Here is a 27,239-nt window from a genome sequence, read left to right on the forward strand (position 1 = left end):
AAGCATGAATTATTTCGGGTCCCCCCCCCTCCCTTAATTTGGTAAATTAGCTACGACTGGCCTACTATGTATGAGGTATGGTTGTGAGATTGATATTGTCTGGTATTAATACCGACAAGACCAGTCCAAAAAAAATAAAATGGTATCGATCTATGTCCTATATGAAATTTGGTATTGCGGTCTTTAATACTACAAACGAATAAAAAGATGTATATGTCTGACTCTTGGCCTTGTTTGGATTCGATACCACTTCTTGGTATCAAAACTTAGAAAATTGTGCTAATCCAACTTTGTTATTACGAGTTGTACGTTAACTTCAAGTTTATTTATTTAGTTATTGATTTTGCTAAGATATATTTAAGAGTATAGGTAACATGCGGTAAAACATTATATATAGATAAATGTGTTTAAAAATATTTACCAATCACCATGTAAAACACTTTTTAGTTTCTACATACCATGATCTTAAGACTTAAAGACCATGATTAGCTAATAAACTATACTTAAGCAATTTCCGACTTGGCTTAATTAGTAATATACCACTTTGTTAAGAACGACATACGATATGACATATACGTAGCATATTCTCATCTCATTGATAAATTAGACAATTAGTCACTTTATCAGTTTATCGGTAAAATAGTGTGTAATCAATAATTATACCCATTAGGCATTAGTGATGAATTGATGATCACACTGGCTCACGATAACCTTTGTTTTAGAGTTGATATTCCTCCCATTTCTTATTATCATTATACAGTATATTCTTTTTATGTTCTTGCAGATTTAAACATCGTTGTTACTTTATAAAATGGATTGTAAATGTGATAGTGATCTCTCTTTAACTTTTAATTACTTAAGTAAAAAAAAGGATATATGAAAATTATGAAACATTGAAACCAAACCACAAATCAAAAGTCTATTGAAACCATTTAACAAGGCAACAACTATGTGTCTATGTGAAATTACAACCACGTAAAATTGTTTGATTAAGTTATACTCGTAATATACTTGTGTTAGCTACATTCTTGTGGTTGAGAATGTTAGTGACATAATGTAATTTCAAAATGTTAATCAGAATAAGTGACATCATTTTGTCATTCGGAATGATAACAAAAAAAGTAGTGGTAAGTTTTAGTTATACAATTTCATTATGAATATGATTAATTCTTCTAACCAAATAGCTTAATAATTGTTTTAATTATGAGATAATGACATGTAAAAAAATCAGGAGGCAAGATTAGGAATGAAAATTAATGGATACCACATATCACCTTCTTAATATAATAAGAGGATTATTAGGTTATTTAGTTAGTAGAATTTATCATTTTTCTACAATTATATACATATCTTATTATAGATGATACAACTTCATAAGGTATATATTGTCATACATGGTTTAGAGTTATTATAAATCTATCACCCCTAACATAAATGGACAGCACAAAGAAGTTTCAAAAAAAAAAACTCTTCTAATGTAATTGTCGTGTATCTTGCATATCTTTATACATATTTCGTTCGCATTTCATTACTTTGGATCTACCCTTTTTAGATAATGCCAATCAAGTTATATTTACGCCGATATAATTGATAAGAAATAGAAAATCTCAAATTTATATATCAGACTTCCTTATATCGACTCTATAGATCAATCTTTTCTCAATTATCTTATGTTTCGTCTGAAGTTATTCTCAATATATACACATAGTAGTATATTTTGCATAGGGTTTTGATCATTTAAAAACTAAATTTTTTGTGAAAACTAGAAAACTGTCGAAACACATTGTGTTCTGAATTTAACACAATGTGTTTTTAATATGTTTTTCGAAAACACATTGTGTTAAGTTCATATCACAGTGTGTTTGAACAATTTTCTGATTTACAACGCTATCAAAAACACACCGTGATTTAAAACTTAACACAACGTATTTTAGATTACACAATAAGAACACATTGTGTTTTATAAAAACACAATTAAAGCACATTGTGTTAAATTCAGATCACAGTGTGTTTTGACAGTTTTTTAGTTTTCACAGAAAATTTAGTTTTCAAATGAGCATTTCACATTTTATGTACATATAAAACAACACTATAATATACTCCGTCCGTCCCATTTTAGTTGTCATGTTGACTAACTTTGACCGTAAATAACTTTGTTTGTGTCATGTAACACTTGATATAAAATATATGAATGGATTGGTTTTTAATGTACTTTTCGTTCATATAAGTTTCATCAACTATTATATAGTACAAACAAAGTTTTACGGTCAAAGTTAGTTAACATAACAATTAAAATGGGACGGAGGAAGTAGTATACATCATGTCTTGTTACAGTTACTATAAAATAATTTGTCCTTATCGGCTTATCATATAGTTTTAACCCAAGTCTTACAACTCGCATAAAAGGTGTGAAAACCGAAGTGCATGTACGTATAGTTTTTGAATGCTACAAAACGAGATTTCAAAAAGGGAAAAAGAGCAATATCGTGTGGGGTCTAAGGTGCATATGAAAGGGACCAAAGTAGCCATAAGTGGAAGGGGTTGATGACTAGATATGGATGTGTTCTTATCCTATTCCTTGTTCCTAGTACCATTTCCAAAAATTTGAACCATACAATATATATAGATGGCAATACCGAGGATAAACTATACAAAATGGACCTACTTAACCTTGCATTTTATATCGCTTTTCATCCTTTTTATATGTCAATCTACATTCATATATATGGTTCGTTGGTGACATATAGATTTTGAGTAAACTAAAAGATAGTATCCGAATTGTGGTATTTTATTTGCCGTTAAAAAAAGAAGAAAGAATTGTGGTATTTTAAGTCGGACATAATAAAAGAGTTTGAATAATGTCACAAATGGTATTCTCTTCTTAACCATCTAACAATGACAACATAAAAACTAATTAACATTTAATTGAACAGAAATAAAATCTATGTTTGAAAATTAGTATGTTGTTTGTCTAACCGTATCTAATTTAAAAGGCATTCTAATTTAGTAATTGTTTGAAGATAGATCTTGAAAGTCCAAAAATATGTTATACTTATCCGGGGAACTCGTAACTCGGACTCGGCTTGGCGAGGGAAAAGTCAAGAGTTTTTAGAGAATTGGATTCGACTCGGAGAAAACTTTAAAAAATATATTACAAACTTCAAATTTAAATATAGTTATTTAAAAACGTTAACATAATAATTCAAACTTGAAAATTAAACTTTAGATTAGTTGATAGATTCACATTTCATCACCATTTTGTCTGTATCAGGTTGAAAAACTCGTGATTCAAACTCAATTCGATAAAATGAGAAATCAGGAGTATATTTTGAAAATTCGGTAGTTTTACAACCTTGCTAATCCGTAATGTCACATTAATTGTTACTTGTCATCCGGTAGAAGTTGTATATTTTGTTTTAATATTGAAAAAGTGACATTCCTAAAGATAAAGTTTATGCCTTATCTATACCATATAAATCCTCTCTCTATATATATATTTTCCCTCAAGCTAATGCCAATTTCAAGAATCCTATGCTTCTCATGCACTTTTTCTATCTATTTTCCACAAAAAGCTCATTAATTATATCTACATTTTATCATAGCACAAAATGGGTGAGATCGAGAACATGAAAATATTTCAAGAAATGGCGTTTAAGCGTGATGTTGATAAGAGCCAACCGGGACTAGTTCAATGGGTTTTAATAGAACCTAAAGACGAAAGTGTTTGCAAGTATGATCTTGTAGACTCGGATTTAGACGATTCTTTTGAATCGTCTTCTTCTTCTTCGTCGTCGGACACGATAGATGATGTTTCGTCATCGTCATCATCATCATCATCAACCTCTTTATCATCATCATCAAATAGTCCTTTGTTCAAACTATCCGAGCTCATGGCACAATTGCCTATCAAGTGAGTAACCTACATCTCTTCTATGTTCAATATATATATGACTTGGGAGTTGGGAGGGAGAAAAAAAAAAAAAAAGATATATAATTTAAGAATAATCCACATAGATGCTTTAATTTCACATGTGAAAATCTATGTTTGTACATGTACATGAAACTGTAGATAACCAATTCAATTCCCATGACTTGGGCATCAAGGAAGTACACTATTATCATATACAATAAGTTAGTATTAAAACTTTATAACTATATATCTGACTTGACTTGTGCTTATTCTTTTTGCAGGAAGGGTCTATCAAGGTTTTATCATGGGAAATCTGAGTCGTTTGCATCACTAAATGATGTTGAAAACATTGAAGACCTCGCAAAGAAAAGGAATTATTTTTGTAGATCAAGGTCAAGGAAAAGTCATGTAGATGGTCAAAAAAGATTAAGTCCAAAAGCAACCATAGCCAAGAACAAGAAAAGTCCTTCTTGTTCAACAACTGGAGTGGTAGGATATATTCTTCACCAAAAAAAGTAAAAAGGGTGTGTTAGTTATTTAATGGCTAGTTAGCTTAAATAGTCTTAGCCTTTACTTACAAAATGTGGCTAATTTTACCTATTCAAGGTTTTTTCAATCTTTGTACTTGAGGATTGCGATGTTTTCACCTTGAATTGTTAGGGTATTTATATGTTTACCTCTTTTTTTTTTAATGGAAATAGCAATTTGAAGCTTTTCTTATGGAGCTTTAACATTATTAATTGCATACATCTCAAAAACATTAGTAGTTTCTTTTTGGGATTTTTTGTTGCTATTTTAAATTAGTTGTATGATCAAGAGGAAAATATTTTTAGTAGCATTATTAGCATATATAAGTTGTTGCATATTCGTTCATGTATACGAGTATATGGTTCTCTCTATTTTGATCCATATATAGTTTTTTCATCTTCTGTAAACGAGCACCTATTCTGATTGGTTGGTCAAAGCCTCAAAGGTGCAATTTCAGGAGTTCTTTTAGGTCTAAAACCAGCAATACGGGTTCTTTTAGAGTAAGTTATTCCGAGTATTGGTGATAGTTTGCTACTTTACTACAGTTTTTGGATAACAAATTCACCTTTTAACCATTTGGTAGAATTAATTTGTAATTATCTTGATACATTTCTTATGTTTCGTAATGATAATATTTTGGAGATATGTTGTGATAATCAACATATAGACCATGGTCAAAAACTCAAAATAGACATGTATTTATCAGAATTAAGAAGTTTGAACAAATATCAAATATTATGTTTCATAATTAAAGTTTTACTTTGAAAGAACACAAGTTCCATCTTCAACGTAAATGATTTTTATTTTTTTTTCCCCATCTAAACCTCTTACAAGGTACCACAAGGTGCCATTCAGTAATTGGATTTGTTGTGACACTTCACTGCTGAGACTCTACACATAAAAGAGAGCCCATGTACAAACCATATCGTCAAATTATGCAAGTGTGCATTGCATAAACAGATAAACCGTAATCTCGAAACAAGCAATTTTAATTAATAAATAAAATTAGAAAGCAGTAGAAGTGTAAAAACACACTTCATAGTTAATCATAACAAAGTCTAACCATAATATTAGTAAAGAATCTCTTATGTGGTTCAAATTAAACCCAAATAGTGAAATCACATTTTGATCTTGCTTTTGAATCTTATGCACAATTTCGCAATTATAGAAACCTGAATACCATCAGTTAAACGTACAAAACGTTAAACACCTTTGCTCACCATTTTACGTCCGAATATCCACCAAGCCTGCCTGTTATAGCATTCTTAAAACTAGTGACCTCTTGGGCGTGTGAGCTTGATCTATGCATTTTCACCCCATAACTAACACTATTTCTCGACTCCATCATCTCGTTTAGTGACACCACCTTCTTGTGACCAGATCCAAATTCGGCCCTGTATCTTGGTGCGCTTTGAGACCTTAACTTAGCGTTGAATGACTTTGTGTTTGCCATGTAACTCCGGTTACTTGAGGAACCATCAGTGCACACACTCTTGGAGGGTGAGACGGGCCTACAATGATTGCGCCTGAGATGTGCAGCCCACTCAAACTCGTGGGTTTGTGAACTTGGTATGGGTAGACGGGCTGGGGATCGAGGGCGCATTGGTGAAGAGAAGGTTTGGGCATTTGGATTATCAATATGACCTGGTGTCCAAGCCCATGTGTTGGTCCTTCTAGATCTTGATTTGGGCCTTCCTGGATCTACCTCAACTATCTTTGGGCTTTCTTCAATTTGCGACGTATCAAAAGAAGATGACAACCTTCTGCTATGAAAAGATGTCGTGTACTCACTCCTTGCCTCATCAAATGTCTCCTACAAAAATTAAAATCCAATTTTGAGTAATCCCTTTACGTAATAACAGTTAAATGAAAATGAAAAAACAAAATGACAATATTCCTTAGTAAAAATTTCAATTACTGCTAAGTTCTTTAGATAAAAAAATAAGCTTACACAACAAAATTTATATCATTGTCTAGTAAAAAATTCAAATATTTGCGTAATAGAATATAGTACACATTCACAAAAATCCAAAACGAAAAGTATTTTCTTTCTTTGTAAAGAAAGGAGTACAAGTTGTTTTTTCACTGTTTTGTACTTTGCCAAAATAATGTATGAAGTACTCGTATTTTAATATTTTGACCGCCTTAAGGTATCATACAACACTTGTCATTACGATTACGAATCCTCATTGTTTGCTTAACAATCATTTGATGTTTTTATCATAATGTAATACAGTATATAAAGTACTATCTGGGAGTTGGTTACTATGTTTCTTCAAGACTGATTGATTAATTTTGCAAAGGAAACCATCGGTTTCAGAATTTTCATTGAAAATGATAGTTACATTAATTAACAAGAATAAATAAAATGCTTGAAGGCAATATGTATGTATAATGTATATACCAAGTATATTATTCTATATATAAAATGCAATTTGTAGTAGCTTACTTTTGAATCTTGAAGGTTGTTGGTGGCATAATGATATTTTTGGGCACAAATGCTAGATTGCGCCCTCACCATAGCTTCCATACTGCGCAATGTAGCCGCTGCTTGTTTTCTCACTAAAAAACCTCTAACTAATGCTTGAAGCTTCACTAGTCCTTTTAATGCCCTCAATGCTTTTCTTGCCTATATATATCATTCATTTTTTATTCATCACAAAAACATAAAAATAAATAAATAAATAATAATGATACATATAATAATAAGAAGAAGAAACTAATTTCTAAAAAGTTATCTGCGTTTTCATTTTGGTTTCAAAAATGAAATACTCCGTATGTATTTTAGGAATTAGCATTTTAAAATAATAAAAAAAGGAAGACAAAACAAAAGTAAAATTAATGAATTAAGGTTAGTTTTATGTTTACCAGGTATCCACGAAACAATGATTGAATTTTGATAGCCGCATAAGTTTCCCGACCACCACCAGCATACCCACCTTGACTAGTCAACCTAACAACGGCAACAGCCGCTTGTGCGGCAGCAACGGCGGCATCAGCAGCGGCGGCGGTGGCGGCAGCAACCGCAATTGCATGACGGTTTTGTTCATCTTCAGACTGAACAGGGTAAGGTTTTTCCGGAGGGGAAATGGTGGGGTTTCGACGTGAGATAAGGCCGGAACAAGAAGGGTCTTGGGTTTTCCGGTGACCGGAATCTTTGGGGGTTTTGAAACCGAAGAAAGCCTTGAACCACCGTGTTGCTCTGCCCATTGTTTATTTGGTCTTCCAGAATCTGTAAACATACAGAGAAAAAAAGATCTACTACGGAGTACTCGTATTAAAAAGGGGAGGGACCCAAGTTTAGGATTTTGTAAATTTAAAATGCGAGTACTATCAAATAGTAACTGAAATCATTTAAATCTTTTTAAGGGAGTGAGAGAATTTAGGCTATATTTGTTGCACAACTTTTGTCATATCATAAATTACTATAAATTATTTATATAATTATTAAACTATAATATAAATAATTTATACGTATTTTGTCCAAAAAACCTAGAGAAAACCCAATATATTCATGGATATGCAAATTAGAATAGGTTTGAGTATCGTAATTCGTTACATATAGCTCTATTAGAGAACATGTCGTGCCTCGCAATTTTTGTGATTCATGTCTTGTTACATGTATAGGAAATGTGTTGTGCTATTTCATGTAGTCGTAAAAAAATATATATATATACAAAAGCACTAGTCGACTCTTGTCGTTTTCAGAAATTGTGAAATGACGAAAACGTTGCAATATGATACGGTACCGGCCAATGAGGTTGGTGGCTCATTGGTAAGGTCTTTGATGTTGAGGGATCTACCTGGGTTCGAGTCTCACTTCCCACATTTGTGGGGTGGATTAATAAGGATTTTTCGAGAGTCATGAATTTTATCTCAGACATACATGTAATTAGGAGTAAAAATAGATTAGAATATCGTTCTGAAAATAATATGATACGGTAGCTTATTTCTAAAAATAAAGATCCAGTCCAAAGAATTAAGATCAAATAATCGCCTTGGCTAATAAGAGAAATTAGAGTTTAATTGATCCAATTAGGGTTTGTATCAATTTGGGAAAATTGAAAAAATCCCTAGAGGAAAATTATTATTATTGTAATATCTCGAAGGATTTCTTGAAACGCCCCAAACCATATTAACTCGAAAAGCATACAATCATTTGAAACTCATGTTAAACAAGCTAGACAATTTTATACTTAGAAAATTTAAACCAATTTTCGCCAAAAATCAAAGTTCTCAAATTTAAAAAATGACAAATTGAACTTTCTTAGAATGTTAATATAAGTCTATTGTATGAGTTTCAGGTCCCGGAAATGTCAAACGAAGCCTCGGTAAAAAAAGTGTAAAAATCACAGCAGACGGACGGCTCTTGTGTCCTGCAGAGGCCGTCCTCAAAGGTCGTCCTCTGCACAAAGGCCGTCCTCTTCAGGTTTTGTACTTTTGACACTTTGAACAACTTTCGACCCTTTTTGTCAAAACCGAGCTTCCGACGACTGATTAGCAACTTAGTTTTGACATAAATCAACTAACACAAAATTTCCAAAAGTCTCCATACCATCCATTTATACAAACCAAGTTTATACAAATAAATGGGTCATCTTACCCATTTTGACGTTTTTTAAGTCAAAATACAAGTTTTGCAAATTCATGGAACCACACTTGACCATTTACAGAAATTTGGCAATAGCATGACCATCAAAACAAAATGTACCAAGAGCCATAAGGAGAGGGATGTCTAAGTCTCTAAACCACAAGATTGTCATTCATCCATGAATGACCTAAATACCTCCAAGTCTTGCAAAATCTTTACTTCTAATACTTCAAGCTTTAAATCAACAACTAGTTCCTTCTTCCGGAACTACCTATAAAAATGGAAAACAACTAAAAAGTAAGCGAATGCTTGGTGAATAAACTTGCATACAAATATATATATACGAAGGAGGGCAAAAACACAAAAGACTATCGCATGTAGCCAATGATACCGTCATATCATCACTTGCATACTCACTTTTGCGCTAACAAAACATACATGGATCCACATACGCTAAACAATCATCAACATGATTAACTATCGGGATTCTTAGGCCCCGGAGGTTCTTAGTCCTCATAAACACTATGCCCCATATGGGCCTACGCCGAATCAATCATCACACATGGATAAATAAACTTCAACATGATGTGGTCAACACCACACATGGACAAAAAGGCTTCAACATGATGTGGTCGACCCAACGTATACATAAAGGTATGCAAAAGTACTCACCTCCTCCGCGACTAACAACAAACAAGAAAGCCACAACAAGTGCAAAGTTTTCAACCTAACAAATCAACACAATAAGCATAAGACTTTATTCACAAAACTTGGCTAGCTCACCTAGCCACTAACAATTCACTAGCATTCCTATCCATCCAACTCATTCTCTTTGAGTTGGCTCAAACCCAATTTCTTTTAACAAAACTCTATCTTTCAAAATGATCAATCACAATTATCTATCATTTTGCTAAAAATCTCATTTTACCACCATCATGTAGTCAATTCATCTTTTTGCTCAAAAATATCAAATTCTCATTTTAACCATAAGGTTCACTAACAACCTAATTTAGCCCATTCTCAATCACTAGCCTTCCTAAACCCAAAACCAACCCATTTGTCATTGAGTCACCTTTTCTTTTAATCATAACACTAGGTAGTTCAACCTACCACTTTCATCAACATTACAATAGCTAGTAAAAACTCATCTTTCCTCATAAACTATAATTATCACATGAATTTGCCAATTTCATAGTCAAATTCAACACATAACTCAATGACAAACTAGGTTATCTAAGGAATTGGGGAAAATTAACCATAATTCAATTTTTATTAAAAACCCCCAAAATTTGTTCACTTCATGAACCCTAAAATCAAGATAATCAAAACTAGGTTAATGAAATCAATACCTCAAGAATGAAAGATAAAGATTTAGGTTTCCAAATCACAATTTCTTCCCTAATTTCGGCCACCACCACCACATACAAAATCCCTAACTTTTCAATTTAGGATGATTATTATTGTTATTTAGGAAGGATTTGATTAATTAAGATAAACACTCTTGAGAAATTGAAATCACACTTTCTAATCTCTTCCCTTTTTTCCTTCTTGAATTGGACCCCTTTCACTACCACCACACACTAGTAATTCAATCTTTGAAATTAGAAGAATAATAGAAGATTATTATTATGGATGAATGATTCTTGAATTTATGAAGAAAATTGCTTTGATTGGAAGAACAATGATGAAAATAGAAAAAGAAGGATGAAAGACTAGTAGGTGGAACTATGACTCACAAAAGGGGTTTGGCTGGCAAAATATGGGTATGCCACGCCTCTTTCAATTTTGGTGGGTATTTTTACCCACTATCCGCTAAAGTTCCAACTAAATTAACCCCCAATTCAAAAATAAAATATTAGGAATTTATTTTAATGTCAAAATTACAAAAAGGGTTAATTTATTCATCTTTAGAAAAACTTGGGGTGTTACATTTCTTATAACTAAAAACTATGTATTTTTGCAAAATTTCAACTTAGACGTAACTAATCACTAACAAACTTCCTAACTACTATATACTCTCTCGCGATAGTTTTGTTTATAACAACCAAGTTTGTGTGTGTATTACAATAGCTCAACGCACATATCACTCACATTAGTGTACAATTTTTTTTTAAAAGACAGAACGGATAAATGGCTAACACCCCAACTTTGATGTGTCAACGTCGGGTTCGAATCTTGGAAATACCCTAAAAAATTTGTTATCTCATGTGTACATGGGTATAGCATTGGTAAGCCCTCTCACCACATTGGTGTACAAATTTACTTGACCCTTAGCAATGATAATCATAGAGTTCATTAACTCTTAGGATAAAAGATTTTTCAATTTTGAACTTTTATTACTTGTTAATTGTTATTGAGGTTGGTCAAAGTAGTCGTTTTTTAAGACCACATCAAACATGTATAATGAGTAACTGATTTATGAGTTTAGGAAAGTGTTTGACTCACTTAAACTACACAAATCCTTTTCTGTAATAAAAGTTTTTACTCGAACAATAAAATAAAATAAATCTGGAGTAACATTTATAGAGTTGATATACGGACTACTTTGGATGTCTTAGGTCAAAATAGTTTTGGCCTTTTGGGGGCATTTAACACTTTCATGTGTTAAGATCATATGGATTCACATGCATATGAATTTCTAATGGGGGTCAAATCAAATTGACATATAACAATATATTACTCTCATTAATTTGGTTGGGTGAATGCATAAACAGAAACAGAAACATAAACATAATATATATATCCAAAATGGAAAAAAAGAATGGTGCTAAAACACGGTGGCAGAATCAGATTCCAAAAGTAGTTTTTGCTTATTGGGAAAGCAGGGAAAAAAGGAATAGTTGTAAAAGTGTGATAGTGAGTGGCTCAAAAGTTTGAATAGTTCAGGCCCTAGTAAGCAGTAAGACATTCATTTAATAACGTAATTTATGTTTAATTTTACATGTCATAAATAAGTACTAAAAGTATTATCTAACAAATTGAAGTTGAAACATAACTCAATGATATTATTTGAATAGAATTTTGTTTTTAGCTTCATCTTCCCTTTTTTTCGATAAAGAAATTAAAGTCATATTAACACAATTCATTTTGTCTAAGAATGCATGTTTCAAATAACTAATGCTGCAAAAAAACTAAAGTAAGAAAAAAACAATACAAGAGTAGGTAACATTAAATAAGAAGCAAAATTTTGTTATTTTTTATTGCAATGGATTGTTTGTTTCTATAAGATAAGATAATAGACGTAAATCCAAAGATAGAATAGAAGTTCTGATGCAATGATTATGCATAATGCTCTAACTTTCTTATGGACAACTATGGTGAAGATATACATACATTTTGGACAAACTAAGTAAATTGAGGATTCACAAATGTTTCCTTGATTTGGAAAGAAAATGTAAATTACATACCACTCCATAGTAACATTTTCAAAATTACATACCACTCCACAGTAAGATTATTTATTGTTATACTGTATCTATTTATTTTCATAAACTTTTATAGCCTCTCGTTAATCTAAACAAACTTGTTCTTCTGAACAAACTTGTTCTTCTGATTTTCCCATCTTCAAAAATATAATTTGTTACACTTGTCAAGCCCCTGAATTTTAGGGTTAATTACATAAATGGTACTTGTACTATACACCATATTACTGATTACCTAGCTATAGTTTAAAATTTACATTAGTCATACCCCAACTTGTCATTAATGCACTCGGATCATACCTGAACCTGACAATGTCAGTTTGGCCGTTAAGTTGGGTATGACTACCGTAAATTTTAAACTATATGTATGTAATCAGTAATATGATGCATAGTCAAGGTACCATTTATGTAATTAACCCTTATTATTATTATTATTATTATTATTATTATTATTATTATTATTATTATTATTATTATTATTATTATCTTTATTATCTTTGTTGTTGTTTTTTTTATTGCATAAAGTATTATTTATGAATAAATAATTTTAAAAAGTTTGTTGATATTTTTTTTTGTAAATATCTACTTTTATTTTATAGAAGAATTCTTTATTTATATAAAAAACTTATTTTATTAAAAAATATTAATATATCAAATTATAGATCCATGATGATTTTAATTGTGTATTTACATATTTATTTATTTTTAGCAATAAATTTGAGTTTTAGAAGAAAAAATTTTATTATTTATAAAAAAAAAAAATAATAAAATAATATTTTATTTTTATAAAAGATCATTTTTTAAAGTTTTTATTTGTATAATTCTTTTTTATTATTTTTGATTTCCTTTCTTAAAGGGTTAACCGGAAAAAATATCTTAATTTTTTGTATTGCATTAGTACATGTACGTCTACCATTCAAGGTTTAAATTAGCTCAAATCAGATTTTATCAACTCCATGTGGTGGAGTCCATTTAAGATTTCAAGTACATTTATCAATGTTTTACATGAAATTAAGGCACTACTTCCGATTTACTTAAATTTTTTTATATAAAAAGTAAATAAATATGAAAATAAATAATTAAAATCATCATGGATCTATAATTTGATATATTAATAGTTTTTAATAAAATAAATTTTTTATAAAAGTAAAGGTTTTTTTATAATATAAAAGTAAATATTTACAAAAAATATCAATAAACTTTTTAAATTTATTTATTCCTAAATAATACTTTATGTAATAAAAAACAACAACAACAACAACAATAATAATAATAAGGATTAATTACGTAAATAGTACCTAGACTTTGCACCATATTAATAATTACCTAACTATAGTTTAAAATTTACGGTAGTCATACCCCAACTTAACGGCCAAACTGACGCCCGTCAAGTTAAGGTATGATCCGAGATTCCGAGTGCATAAATGACAAGTTGGGGTATGACTATCGTAAATTTTAAACTATAGGTATGTAATTAGTAATACGGTGTATACATGGGAGGCCCGGAGGGGGTGCAAGCAAGACATCTGTCCGGGACACAATTTTGAGGGGGGCACAAAAATTTTAAATTTTTTTATATATTATATTATATATTTAAAGGTTTTAGGTAAAATAAAACAACTATTAGAGTAAAACAAATAAACAATATATGTAAAAGTATAATATTATAATGTCTATCATGTTGTTAATGTTATAATGTCTCAGTTGTATAATAAAAATTTGCTTATACAGTTGAATTCCTTAGAGTTAGGACATTTTTTCTCGGTTTGTACTGGGCACTTGATTTTTCAGGGTCGTTACTGGGTGTATTTTCCAAGTACCATTTATGTAATTAACCCCTAAATTTTATGATAAATGTAAAAATATAAAATAAATATAAAATTGTACATTTAACTATCAAAACTTTATTTTTACTTATAGATATCCTTATCCTTATTACCTTATCTAATAAGAGAATAGAATATGAATAGTATTTTTCGTCTTTTTTGTGTCACCAAACAACACATAGCATATATTTAATGAACAGAAAAATAAAATAAAATTTAAGATAGATGGAGTGGTAAACATCATTCTCTTTGATTCTAAAGGTCCTTAGTTCAAGTCTTTGTTGCACCTACTTTGATTTTTTTTACCAAGTCTTTGCTGCACCTACTTTGATTTTTTTCTCTCCTTGCTTTTTGAGATATAAAGCCCCCTGAATTTTGTATTTTATGAAATGATATGTATTTTGTATTTCTCTCTTTGCTTGGTTCAAATCTTTTTCCTTTATAGACCCTTAAAGTTTGTATTTCATGAAATGATATGTATTTTGTAACTTTTTGGTTTTTATATAACTATTCTAAATTTTTTACCTTAAATTTTATACTTTATAAAAATGACATATGAGTTGTTGGTTTTTTTTCACATTTTTTTATGCATTTAGCTACTTTTTTTTTTTTTTTTTTAACTTTTGTTTAATTTATTGCTTTTTTGGCTTTGTATTTTGTAAAAAAATATTTATACTTTGTAACATTATAATTTTTGTAGCATTTTTTTTAACATTATGTTTTATTTCATATTTCATTTGTATGTTCACAGTTTTAAAATGTTTGTGTTTTCTATAATGTTTTAAAAAAAAAATTAGCTATTTTTTGTAAAATTTTGTTTTATATATATGTTATTCGATTTTTTTTGTTGTAATTTTTTTGTTCTCTTTTAACTTTTCTTTTTAAAGTTATTTACAGTATTTCATATGTGACAACTTATTTTTTTAATCGATTGTTTTCATATTGAACTAAACGAATAATACATGTTCTTTTGAAAAGTTTGTGGCTCTATTTTTTTATCAACAAACATAAACGCGCTTCTAAAAGCCAATGCCGTCCATCAGGCGGCTCGGGCTACCTAGTTAAGAATATATAACCTTTTATAACCACATCATCTGAGGTGCTAGCATTGGGGCTTCAATTGGTAATAATGAATAAAAATTTCTAAATTTAGACCCTATATATAAGATTGCAAAACTCGTATACCTTCTTCGACAATGGTGAATTAGAGATGTCAACAAGATTAGTTAAGGTTCAATTATTTTTTACTATTACCCATAAAAACAAAAATTGTTGATATTTATGTTAGATTACATGTTAAGTCAGGTCTTGTTTGTTTACAAGATAAAAAGAGAGGAGCACTCAAAAATCAGAGGAAAAGGTGAAACTTTAGCTTTTTTGTATGGAGCAACGTGCTTTTTACTAAGAAAAAGATACCTTACCTTAATAAGTTTGTAGGTTTCCGTCTTTTCCTTCTGACCGTCTCGTGAACCCTCTTACACATGACCACCACACAAACACACATCTTCAATAAAATTTTTTTAACTATATTGCCAATCGCATGCTACCCTTACTTGTACGTATGAACTCTAATCCTTTCACAATGAGTCCACTTTTGATCTAGTCCCTTTCATGTTTATTTTAATGCCCTTTTTTGTTCGTACCAAAAGAGTGAATTTATTCACTCCAGATCGATTAGCATAACCAGTGTGATTTTTACATTGTAAATTTGTAATGATCTTAATATAAAATCTATATATGATCTACATATTTATGTGTGCGGAAAAAAATTTTTATGTGAATATCACATCTTTTTTTTTTTGTTGTTGAGAAAATGTGATAATATCGGACTAGTTTGGTAAGTCTTAGAATTATGCTTACTAATCCAGTGTTATCACATGAATTTCATTTATTTCCTCTCTTGATCTTAAATGTTGATCCGTTATATGTCAGTGTTGGATTTTTATGTATACTTGTTATATATTTTAGTGTAATTGGATTTACTTGTTTGATCAGTAATGTCATAATAATACATTATATATGACTGGAGGTGTAGAGTGCACGCATATTTGAATTTATTACGGAGTATGACCTTAGAGGTGAAGCCCCAAAGGTATGGGGGTCCGGGGGTAGCGTCCCTGGGAGCAGGGTCCAAGGGGCGGCAACCCCTGGCTGGGGTCGAGCATTTCCATTAAATTGCTATAGTAAAAATCACTATGGAAGTTTAATTTTTGGAACTTAAGGGACCAAAAGTGGCAATTCAAAAACCCTTGTAATTAACTGTTGTTTAGACAATTTATGAGCCAAGATAATGATATATACATCCGGTAACACAAACTCTGATTATTCTTCTTTCTTTTCTTCTGGTTCTTTTCTCTTAAATATATACATACAGGAAATTCTTAATATTTGATTGTATCCGATTGAATAGTTTGAGTGAACCGATAAATTGATTCAATTTGAAAGTGTTTAAGTGCCTTCAAAGATTGTTTATATTCAGTTATCTGTTCGTTATTTGCGAAATTCCTCAACAATACTTGTTGACTTGTTGTCTTATCAAATTAATCACATTTATCAGTTTTTATTTTAAAAATTGACTAGATTATTTCTGTATCCTTTGAGGAGGTTGAAAGTCCCTTTGCCACCGGATCAACGAGATTAAGTAACTAATGTATAAGTTTGGAAATTCTTATACAAAAGCAATCAACAACACGAATACGAATATGAATAAACTGGAACTGTATATTACTTCGGTAAATGCAATTACAAGTAATACACCAAGTTCGGAATATGAAAATACGAAAACAAAACGACTGAGAGATTCATAAGTTGCAACCAAAACTCTCTCTCTCTCTCTCTCTCTGAAACCTAAACGTTACATCTATATATACATGCTTAAACATGGACCTGGCCGGGCCAACGTCTCGTGTAGGTCGAGCTCGACCAAGTCAACACGTTGACCAACTCGAGGTTGACTTTATTATATGAAATAAAATAACGTTTATTACAAGTACATATTCAATAGACTCAAGACAAACTTCTATAATGATGTTGTCACCTGGAAATGCACCAACAGACTCCCCCTTGACATCAGCATTTAGAAGTTTTAGTCGATCTTCAAAGTCTTCACTTGTAATGCATGGAAATAGTAACAGAAATGCCCAATCAAGCACTCTTTGACTATTGCTATCACTTATGACAATCATTAGTTAAAAAAATCTACAATCAACAAATTTTCGTTAACTAATAATGTTATGTCTTATTTCGGTAAGACTAGATCTTCATACGTTGCACATTGATCTTCAAACTGGAAAATCTCCGTATCCTTATGACAACTAACAAATCCAAAACACAAATTGTAATTCTCCTTTAAACAGTAACATCCAAATTAAGCTCCAAGCAACATTGTCATGCCAAACATCATCACTTTAAAGTAATACAGACATCATTGCCTCCTCATGCAATTCGGATATCATCACTTCAGACATTATGCAAAATATCATCGCTCAATCTATTTTGATCTTCAAGCTTAATCGACATATGTTAAATAAGTTGAATCTCCAACAATCAGCATTGAATTTAATCAGCTCTCACAATGATAAGAAATTCTGTAACTTGAATTTCAGATATGCAGCACTCACAAGATCCATGTCTTCAACCAATAGTGTCTGATTTTGTCTTGTATCTTCATGAATTCACCAATCACCTAAAGTCTTTCATATCAAATCTCCCCCTCAAGGTAAGCATCTCCAAAATACATAGAGAACCACTTAATCTGCAACCTCTTCACTAGTCACCGGATTAATCATCTCTACACCATTGGCATTAAATAAATGTTTGATTTTCAATTACTCGGCTACAAATGATTAACTTTATCACAAAAGCTTTTCGACAAAATCCCAAACACATGTTAAGCAAAGATCATGAACAGTTTACTCGGATTTTCAATCACGGTCTTTAATCTTCATCTGATTCATTTGAATCACCTAATCTTAAATCAGGCGCTTTGGATCCAAAAACTAGGTCGGACACATGTCACATGGATTCAAAACCAGAAAGATGCCATGACTAAACCCTGATGAAACACCATGATCTTCATTGCTACGAACATCCAAGAATTTTGCATAGAAAACATGGAAGCTTTAAATTTTTATCCCCCCCCCCTTTTTCTCTACAAAATTCTTAAAACAGCCTATATGTTTGTTTTTGGTTTCAACACATCTCCTAATCTCATCTTCATCCCACGGTTGTTCACATATGCAATCCAGAGATAACATAGTAGCTCATTGCCATAACAACATCATGACACAATTGTTCACATATACAATAAAGAGATAACCCAATAGCTCCTTGCCAAAACAACATCATGACACAGTTGTTCATGTATACAATCAAGAGATAACCCAGTAGCTCCTTTCCAAAACAACATCATGACACAGTTCATATATACATTCAAAAGATAACTAGTAGCTCCTTGTTACAACAACCTTTTTTCTTGGTATTGAATTCCCTCTAAGATTTCTCTGAATCTTCTATAAAGGATAAACTTCTAGTCGTCATTGATTTGAGTTGTCTAAATTTAGAACCTTAAGTTGATCAAGTTTTAAAGTCTAATGCTTTATTACAGAAATCGAACCAAAACTCAAAGAGTTTACAAGTTCAATATTCCAACAAGCTTAGACCAAAACTAAATCAAAATTACAAGTTCTTGACAATTCGAAAAGTGATAAATTAGAATCCAAAGTTGATCAAGTTTACAAGTCCAAAACTCGATTAATAGATATGAAACCTAAACTCAAAAGAGTTTACAAGTTCAATATTTAGACAAGTTCAGAACCTAAACGTAATCAAGATTGCAAATTCTAAATAAAAAAACAATCACTTGGAGCACAAAATTTGATTATATAGTCGAACAAGAGATAAAGGAAAAGCTTCAGAAAAGGTCGAGATTGAGCTCTAGAAAGGTCGAGGTCGAGCTCCAGTTGTGGTCGAGGTCGAGCTCCATATCTTAGGGAGGTCGAGGTCGAGCTTGGCCGAGCTCCAACTGTGGTCGAGGTCAAGTGATGTTCCCATAACCATTGGAAAGTAGACTCATTTACGAATTCGTGGCCGCTTGAATCATCAAAAACGGAGTTACGGTTTGAAAGTTATGGTCAAAACAAAATCAGGTCGAGTTTGACTAGTCTTGGTCGAGCTTGACTAGTCTTGGTCGAGCTTGACTGGTCTTGGTCGAGCTTGACTAGTCTTGGTCTAGCTTGGCTTGAATTTGGTCGAGCTTGACTAGTCTTGGTCGAGCTAGGGAAGGTTGGTCGAGCCTGAATTGTATGGTCGAGCTCAAATGGAGCGTTTGATGCTTATCTTCACCGAAAACCTTGAAGAATCAAATGTAAACACCTTAATCGTTGTTGAAACCTTAACCCCATACCTAAGGAATACCTCCATTGGCTCTGATACCAATTGAAAGTCCCTTTGCCACCGGATCAATGAGATTAAGTAACTAATGTATAAGTTCGGAAATTCTTATACAAAAGCAATCAACAACACGAACACGAATATGAATAAACTGGAACTGTATATTACTTCGGTAAATGCAATTACAAGTAATACACCAAGTTCATAATATGAAAATACGAAAACAAAACGACTGAGAGATTCATGAGTTGCAACCAAAACTCTCTCTCTCTCTGAAACCTAAACCTTACATCTATATATACAGGCTTAAACATGGACCTGGCCGGGCCAACGTCTCGTGTAGGTCGAGCTCGACCAAGTCAACACGTTGACCAACTCGAGGTTGACTTTATTATATGAAATAAAATAACATTTATTACAAGTACATATTCAATAGACTCATGACAAACTTCTATAATTATGTTGTCACCCGGAAATGCACCAACAGAGGTTATTAAGAATAGATTTAGTACACATTAAGTAAGCAAGGCGGACTCAGGATGATGCACGTAAGGGTGTTCAGATTTTTTTGGTCCGAACCATATATTCCCGAATCCTCTCGTAGTTAAATTTGGAGAAATCAAACTGAATTAGAATATAGTTGTTTGGTTTATGTCAAACCTGAATTGATTTAATAAATTAGTTTATAGTTTGGCTTTTGGTTTACTTAATACAAATTTGGGTTATCTTGAAAAACTAGATTTGATATGTCATTAGTGAAGTCAAGAATTTGGGTATCGGGTGACTAAACAGTTTATAAAAATATTAACAAATATATAAAATAGACCACTGATAAACGCCTAATTCGTCTAATCTTAAAGTATGAAAACGAACATGTTTTGTGAATGTTAATAGACGATTAGGGCGTGTTTATGTTTGTTTAAGTGTTTCAGGTCTTTGGTGACAAATTGAAGTTAAATGGATCATAAACAAGTCAAGCAAAGTCAAGAAGTGTCAAGGCAAAAATCTGGAAAACTGCCATTTCTGGAGGGCAGTCTGGGACGGCCAGGAGGCAGTCTGGGACGGCCATAGCTGCATCAAAATTCCGAATTTAAAGGGTTTTATTAATTTTCAGTTTATAACTCCCTCATGGACGAATTTGGAAGTTACCACTTCATATTTTCTCATCCCTGGGCAGTTTCCTAACACACACAATACCCCAATTTCATCATCAATTCATATTTTCATGAAGATCAAAGCCTTAATTGAAGAATCAATGATGAAGATTTTAGGCTAGGTTTTCTTTGATCATTCTCATGTGAATAATTATGTAAGACTTTTATGTTCAACCTTTCTCATATTCATGTTGGATTAGATGTTTAATTCTTAATTGTGTTTTGCATCTAATGTTGTTTGGATTTGAATGAATGATTACATGTTTATGACTTTGAATGAATTTCATCCATCTTTTGGTTCCAAGTTATTGTTAATCATAGATTATTGAAAGAATCTCTCATGAACTTGTAATTCTATTTTAATGAATTGAAAATCTAGTTGTGTCAATTCCTCGGTTTTTCATTATCGTGAATCATCACAACCGATTAATTTAGTTCTTAAGTTCATTCATTCCAATCATTATAACAAATCATGTCTATGTGATTTCCAACGAATACAAGTTATGTTACATATTTGAAAACATAATTGGGAGCATGAGAATGGTCTATTTTGTTAATTGAAGTATCTTGTTAAGTTTATGTTAAATTTTAGTTTTAATCAAACAAATCAATCAATCAATCAGTTTTAAGTTTCATGTCTAGTTTAATTAACTTTGTAAAGTTATTCAACACTTTCCCTTGATTCCCTGTGGATACGATACTCTACTTACCCTAGATAATTAGTGGTAATTAGTTTTATTTTTGATCGGTTCAACAACATTGATCAAATTTTGGCGCCGTTGCCGGGGAATCGGTGTGCAAAGTGTTAAAGTTGTTTTCAATTTGTTAAAATTTTCAGAAAATACAAAAAGAAGTAGTCTAGTTTTGTTAGTAGCTTGTTTATTTTCTTTGCATTTTTGTATTTCCGAATTACGCTAGGTGTGTTATTTGTGTAGGTTATAGGTTGTTTATGCATACGAGGGATTCAAAGAAGAAATCACCTTTGTTGTTTGATCCGGAAATTGAGAAAACAGCTAGGAGAAACCGAGTACTTCACCGTGCAAACATGAGTAATCCCGGAAATATGCCACCAATTATTCAACCAACCGGAACCCAACAAGAACCTAACCTTGAACAAAATGTCCAACCCCAAAACCAACCTCAACAACAACATCCACCCCGCTCCGTGAGAAGCGGATTCACAACTCCTCACCGAACTGGAACACCAACCTTTGTTGGAGAAGGATCACGGTATACGGAGTCGGTGTATGAAAGAGTTGATAATTGGAATGATGGGAGGTTCGATAATCATGATGGATATGATTGGAATGATGGAGATGATTATGGGCAACCACAAAACATTCAATATCCTCAATTTAACTAACCTCAATACATCAACCCAAGAATTCCTCAAGGACCACCACCACATCACTACCGTCGTGGAGTCCCACCCATTAACCAACCACACAACCGTGCCATGCCAAACATGAACTATCAACCTCCACCACAAGGAGTTGATAGTCATTTCCGACCCGCCATAGCCGTTAATGCCTCACCTATAGTACCACCGGTGTTGAGGGGTAGAGCTTTTGAAGTCAGACCTCAATGTTTGAGTATTTTACCAAGTTTCTATGGTAAAGCAACGGAAGAGCCTTATTTGCATTTGTCGGAGTTTGAGGCTATTTGTGGTACCATTGGAGGTCAAGGATTCTTTCCGGATGAAGTTAAACTAGTCTTATTTCAGTTCACTTTGAAGGATAAAGCAAAGCAATGGTTTTTATCATTGCCATCGGGTAGTATCTTTACATGGGCTGAAATGCAACAACAATTCTTGGATGAGTATTATACGATGCAAAAGACTAGTGATGCGAGAACTTCAATAAGAACTTTTCAGCAACAATCGGGTGAAACTTTTCATGAGGCTTTCAAGAGGTTTAATGAATTGTTGAGAACTTGTACTCACCATGGAATTGCAAAATGGGAATTGATCACGGCTTTCTATGTGGTTTGCAAAATCGTCGAGGCTTAACAGAGTTACACATACAAAATTTGGGAAAAGAATCACTTTCATATCTTATAAAAAATAGCCCAGACTACATCCTGTTGCACCTCCTCATTATATAACCATTATAACCAAAAAAAAGTAACCCAATTCCGATATGGTTTTATCTACCCTGCCTAAGAACTACAGCAGTCCACACTATCAGAGCCACAACCATATACACTAAGATCATACATTTAGAGTAACACGTGACATACCTCATTAATTAATGACCATAAACAGAAAATTAAAGCCAACACATAAAGGTTGCATGAGATCAACAATTTACAAACCTTGTGGATCAACCTCACGAGAAATTTTGATAGCAACATATGTAGCAAGATCCTAGTTGGCAGAAGAAATTGCTAGAATAATGCAGTTAGGCTACAAGGCAAGTGACCTATATGGTATTAGTATAAGAAACCAAAGTAATACGCTTGGTTAGACTGGTTAAAATATAAGTAAGATAACATACCGTTTCTATGTTTATGAGTTCATTTCCTAACATTGCTTAAAACGGTGTGAATGGAGCATCGCTTTACAAGAAGTTAGAAGTGCTAACAATTCATTTTCTGAAACAAATTACAATAACTAACAATGAGTATTTAAGACATCAATATATAAGAATAACAATTATGATCAATGATATAATAGCCATATAGATATATAAACCGAAACCATACCTTGGAGCATAGGGTATTTTACATCCAGAATTCACCATAGTTGCCTTCTGCTTGGTGCAGCCTTGCATCAATTTTATCACTTTCTTCCATTTCAAGCTGGAGCTGAACATAATATATGTTAGCGCTTAAGGTGGCAACGTCATCCCAATTACACATAAACAGATCAGTATGGGTAGTATTGTAGTGGTAATGGCAAAAGACTCTCATTTTGTATTAAGGCCATTAATTCACACACACTTTGTCCATAGTCGAACTACATTCACACCTTTGCCCCTACCTCATGACCTCTTGGTTGGTGCCTACATCGATGCAATTGCAACTAGGCTAAAGGCATGTCTATCTAGTTCTACACACATGGTTAAAGCCAGTCATGTAGGCGAGACAGCTGAGAAAAACAATCAATTTACGCAATTAAATCGATTAGAGAGAACAACTTACACAATTAAACCTAAGTACAATTAGATTAAATAATATGCATACTAGTAATTAATTTCAAACCACAAATAAGTAAACCTCAAAATTAAGAAAGCAATCCACGCTATTAAACTTAATTACAATAAAAATATGCATAAATGAGATTAATAATAAAAATCAAAAAACCTAATCGCAATAAAGAATTGCAATCAAGAATCATAAACCTAAATACAAAGCAATTGAAATTAGGATTGAAAACAAAAAGAGTATAGCAAAACCTCGGTAGCTAACAGAATCGCATTGGAGAAGACTGAGGCGGATCTCCGATGACGGTGATGTAAATGCAAACAGAATCACGGAGAAGGCAGAAGCGGTGACGGTGACCGAATTACAGAGGAGACGGAGGCGGAGGTGCCGGCGATGTCTGGTTGCCGGAAATGTCTGGTCGCCGTAAGAAGGTAGGAGCGGTTAGGGTTTATTAAAAGATGCGAGAAGTATGAAGTGATCCGTTTTCTAATTTTATGGTTTTAACTTTTAACCTTCTGAAATGATTTATTAGATTTTACGAGTATTACTTTTCTTATAAAAAGGATATAAATATTGTTTTAGTTATTGAAGATATTTCAGTCAGAAAAAGTCTCAGTCACAAAATGTCATTTGTGTTGCAGTGAAAGAGTTGTCCACTATGTAGTTTCATTCTAGCCCGATTTTCTTTCACTGCCTTCTCATGTACATCCTATTCATAAATGTTCAAGTTTAACAACCATATACTGTAATAAAAACAGCTATAAAATCAATCATCCTTTAATTCACGAAATCCAATACGTATTAGCAACTACTCGTATATAATAAAACCACGTAACCAACTATAAATTCAAATCATCCTTTAAAACACGAAATTCGTAGAATGTATAATTGGTAAACTTGTTGTTTTGAATGGATTAATAATTAAAACTTGATATATAGACAGTAGTTCTAACTTCTAAAAAAAAGGGACTAATTCAATTCAATTCAACTAAAACACATTGTATTGGCACTTCTACTGTTTATCTAACAAAGAAGACTTAACTTAACTGCTACGTTGATTGATTGATGGGTCTTTGGAAGGACAACATTATGTTGTTCTCCAGGGTACACATGTTCGTCCATGTTGATAGTCATGTTAATTCATGGAGCATCAAATATGTGTTTTCAAATTTCAATCACATGAATGACCTTTTGGGTGTATACAATCTCATTTCCAGTGTCATTTGTTTTATTTAAAAACTTGTATACGTGGTCAACTTTGCAAGACTCAATATGTATGTACCTCTAGTCCTCTACAACTCTAATTAATGATAGTTTTGTTAACAATGGGTGCTCTTATTTCCATCTCTTTTTCTTAAATGATATAATAAATTATGCATATTAATATATTATATAACTATTTATTCCATTAATTACTTAAAAGTCTGACAACCGTATCACCAAGTATCGGGTGGAGATCCCCTCAAGTTAGAAGTAACTTGAGGGGTCAAGTTAGAAGTATATTGAACTTTAGATGAAAATCAAGGGTCAAGGTTTAAAGATCATTTATAAATCTTGGGCTTTAATTTCATTTTAAGGCCATAATTTTCTCAACTTGATTCAAGTTGGGGAATCAGCTTGAAAGTATCCTTGCCCCCAGATATCACCATAAACAAACTCCAAATTATATATCCTTTAAAAAAACAAATTATCAATCTACAAACCTGTTGTGTAAAGTCTTTTATTAAAGATATAATAGAATTTCCAATGATAAAGTCTTTAGTTAAAAGCTTTTTCAAAAAGAGCCTTTGTAAACATCTTGGTCAATGCAAAAAGTCGTTATAAAACCGTACATTCTTGCAAAAACAATATAACAAGTATGAAAGAACATTTAATTTTCACCGAAGACTTTGGATTTTACCAAGCCAATGGTAAAAAGCCATACAGAAGCAAAGGTGGTGGCGAGGTAAGTTTAACACTCATTGTCAATAACTTTTCCTTTTGAAAACATATGGTTGTCGAAAAATATGTAAAATTACCCACATATCGAATGCCATTGTACATTAATAACTCAATTTTTGATGTACTATACCCTTGTGGGTCTGAGTAAATTTGGTCGGGTACAGTTGTGAAATGTTTCTTTCATAGTTATACTTGTTTTCTTTGTCCGTAATGTTTTTGGGTTTTACTTTTTATATTTCGTATACAATTGTTTTGTTTTTTATTGTCTTCAATTTTTTGTGTGTGGCTGTTTTCTTAGTAGGAAATCAAGTATTTTTGGGAGGACAAACGACCTTTTCTTCAGTAGATATTGGCATTATCATATTTCGTATTAGATTAGTGGAATTTTAAATTGATAAACCAAGTATAACCACAACATAAGTCGTTTAAAATTTATATACTCTCTTACTTTTTGGTGGAAACTCTAAAATTGTAAAAATGTATACATTTATACACTTGAAGTTGGGCTGATGCCAAAACTCGTCCGTATGAAAACGTTGTTGACCCAATTGGCCTAGAGGGCCTATAGTCTTTTAATGGACTACATTGACATATTGTGCATCCTCGACAATTCACCTGCCCAAGAGCAAAGGCAGAGAAAGATGACCCAATTGGCCTACAGATCCACGATAACTAAAAATTAGAGAGGGTTTGAAAATTGAGATTATTTCTTAAGGAGATTATTTGATTGGATAATGATTGATAGGACTAATTGGTATGTCTAAAGATAAGTTTAATAATAAGATAATGACATATGGTATGATGAATGATAAAAGTTAAGAAAAAGAAAACTCATAATACATGTGCCAAAGTATCCAAAACATTAGGCATATCTATAGGCCTATATTTTAGGTCTATTAATTATTTTTCTATTTGATTATTACGTTTGTAAAATACAAATAATCTAAAGAAGTGTTTTGATGGAAAAAAATGATAATCTGCTATGAAAACACAGTTTTGAAATGCAACACTAAACACCCCCTTAGAGTTATGACTTATGACTACAACATCTTTATCTTTATATATACTAAAAGACAACTGACCTAATAGCGTATTAACCAATCATAGCTCTCAATTTTATCAAATTGAAAATTGATGATGTCACAATCAATTTAATTATAAATTAAAAATCCTAATGAAATTATCCAAATATATTAGTATATTATCTTTATATTAATATTTTTTAAAAAAAAATCTCGCTAATTTACACTTTTTCATTTTCCATCAATAATTTACATTTTTACCCTCACTAAATATTTAATTTATATTTATTATAATTCGTCGTTATCACTT

The 27,239-nt window shown here is 32.0% G+C and overlaps 2 protein-coding genes and 1 long non-coding RNA gene across 3 annotated transcripts; 1 reads left to right on the forward strand and 2 right to left on the reverse strand.

Moving 5' to 3' along the window:
* The first annotated feature begins 3,486 nt into the window (after window positions 1-3,486).
* LOC122593871 (suppressor protein SRP40-like) lies at window positions 3,487-4,586 on the forward strand. Its single transcript, XM_043766325.1, has 2 exons — window positions 3,487-3,910; window positions 4,192-4,586. The coding sequence occupies exons 1-2, from the start codon at window positions 3,609-3,611 to the stop codon at window positions 4,427-4,429; spliced, it is 540 nt and encodes a 179-aa protein (XP_043622260.1). The 5' UTR covers window positions 3,487-3,608; the 3' UTR covers window positions 4,430-4,586.
* An 838-nt stretch (window positions 4,587-5,424) lies between these two features.
* LOC122593977 (protein IQ-domain 26-like) lies at window positions 5,425-9,255 on the reverse strand. The gene is made up of 4 exons (XM_043766450.1): window positions 9,225-9,255; window positions 7,307-7,670; window positions 6,888-7,067; window positions 5,425-6,251 (listed from the first exon to the last, which is right to left on the reverse strand). The coding sequence occupies exons 2-4, from the start codon at window positions 7,646-7,648 to the stop codon at window positions 5,655-5,657; spliced, it is 1,119 nt and encodes a 372-aa protein (XP_043622385.1). The 5' UTR covers window positions 7,649-7,670; window positions 9,225-9,255; the 3' UTR covers window positions 5,425-5,654.
* A 1-nt stretch (window position 9,256) lies between these two features.
* LOC122593978 lies at window positions 9,257-10,703 on the reverse strand. Its single transcript, XR_006322908.1, has 3 exons — window positions 10,379-10,703; window positions 9,702-9,756; window positions 9,257-9,300 (listed from the first exon to the last, which is right to left on the reverse strand). It is a non-coding gene; the product is annotated as an uncharacterized LOC122593978 (long non-coding RNA).
* Between the last annotated feature and the right edge of the window lie 16,536 nt (window positions 10,704-27,239).

This window comes from Erigeron canadensis, chromosome 3 (genome assembly GCF_010389155.1).
Source record: "Erigeron canadensis isolate Cc75 chromosome 3, C_canadensis_v1, whole genome shotgun sequence".
In the NCBI taxonomy this organism is placed as follows: domain Eukaryota; kingdom Viridiplantae; phylum Streptophyta; class Magnoliopsida; order Asterales; family Asteraceae; genus Erigeron; species Erigeron canadensis.

Bases quoted from the DNA above. Each gene is read 5' to 3' on its own strand.
- LOC122593977 (XM_043766450.1), bottom strand. From the start codon at position 7,648: ATGGGCAGAGCAACACGGTGGTTCAAGGCTTTCTTCGGTTTCAAAACC. The intron at 7,068-7,306 runs GTAAACATAAAA...TGATATATATAG, and splicing joins CATTGTTTCGTGGATACCTG to GCAAGAAAAGCATTGAGGGC. The intron at 6,252-6,887 runs GTAAGCTACTAC...TAATTTTTGTAG, and splicing joins ACAACCTTCAAGATTCAAAA to GAGACATTTGATGAGGCAAG.
- LOC122593871 (XM_043766325.1), top strand. From the start codon at position 3,609: ATGGGTGAGATCGAGAACATGAAAATATTTCAAGAAATGGCGTTTAAG. The intron at 3,911-4,191 runs GTGAGTAACCTA...TTCTTTTTGCAG, and splicing joins ATGGCACAATTGCCTATCAA to GAAGGGTCTATCAAGGTTTT.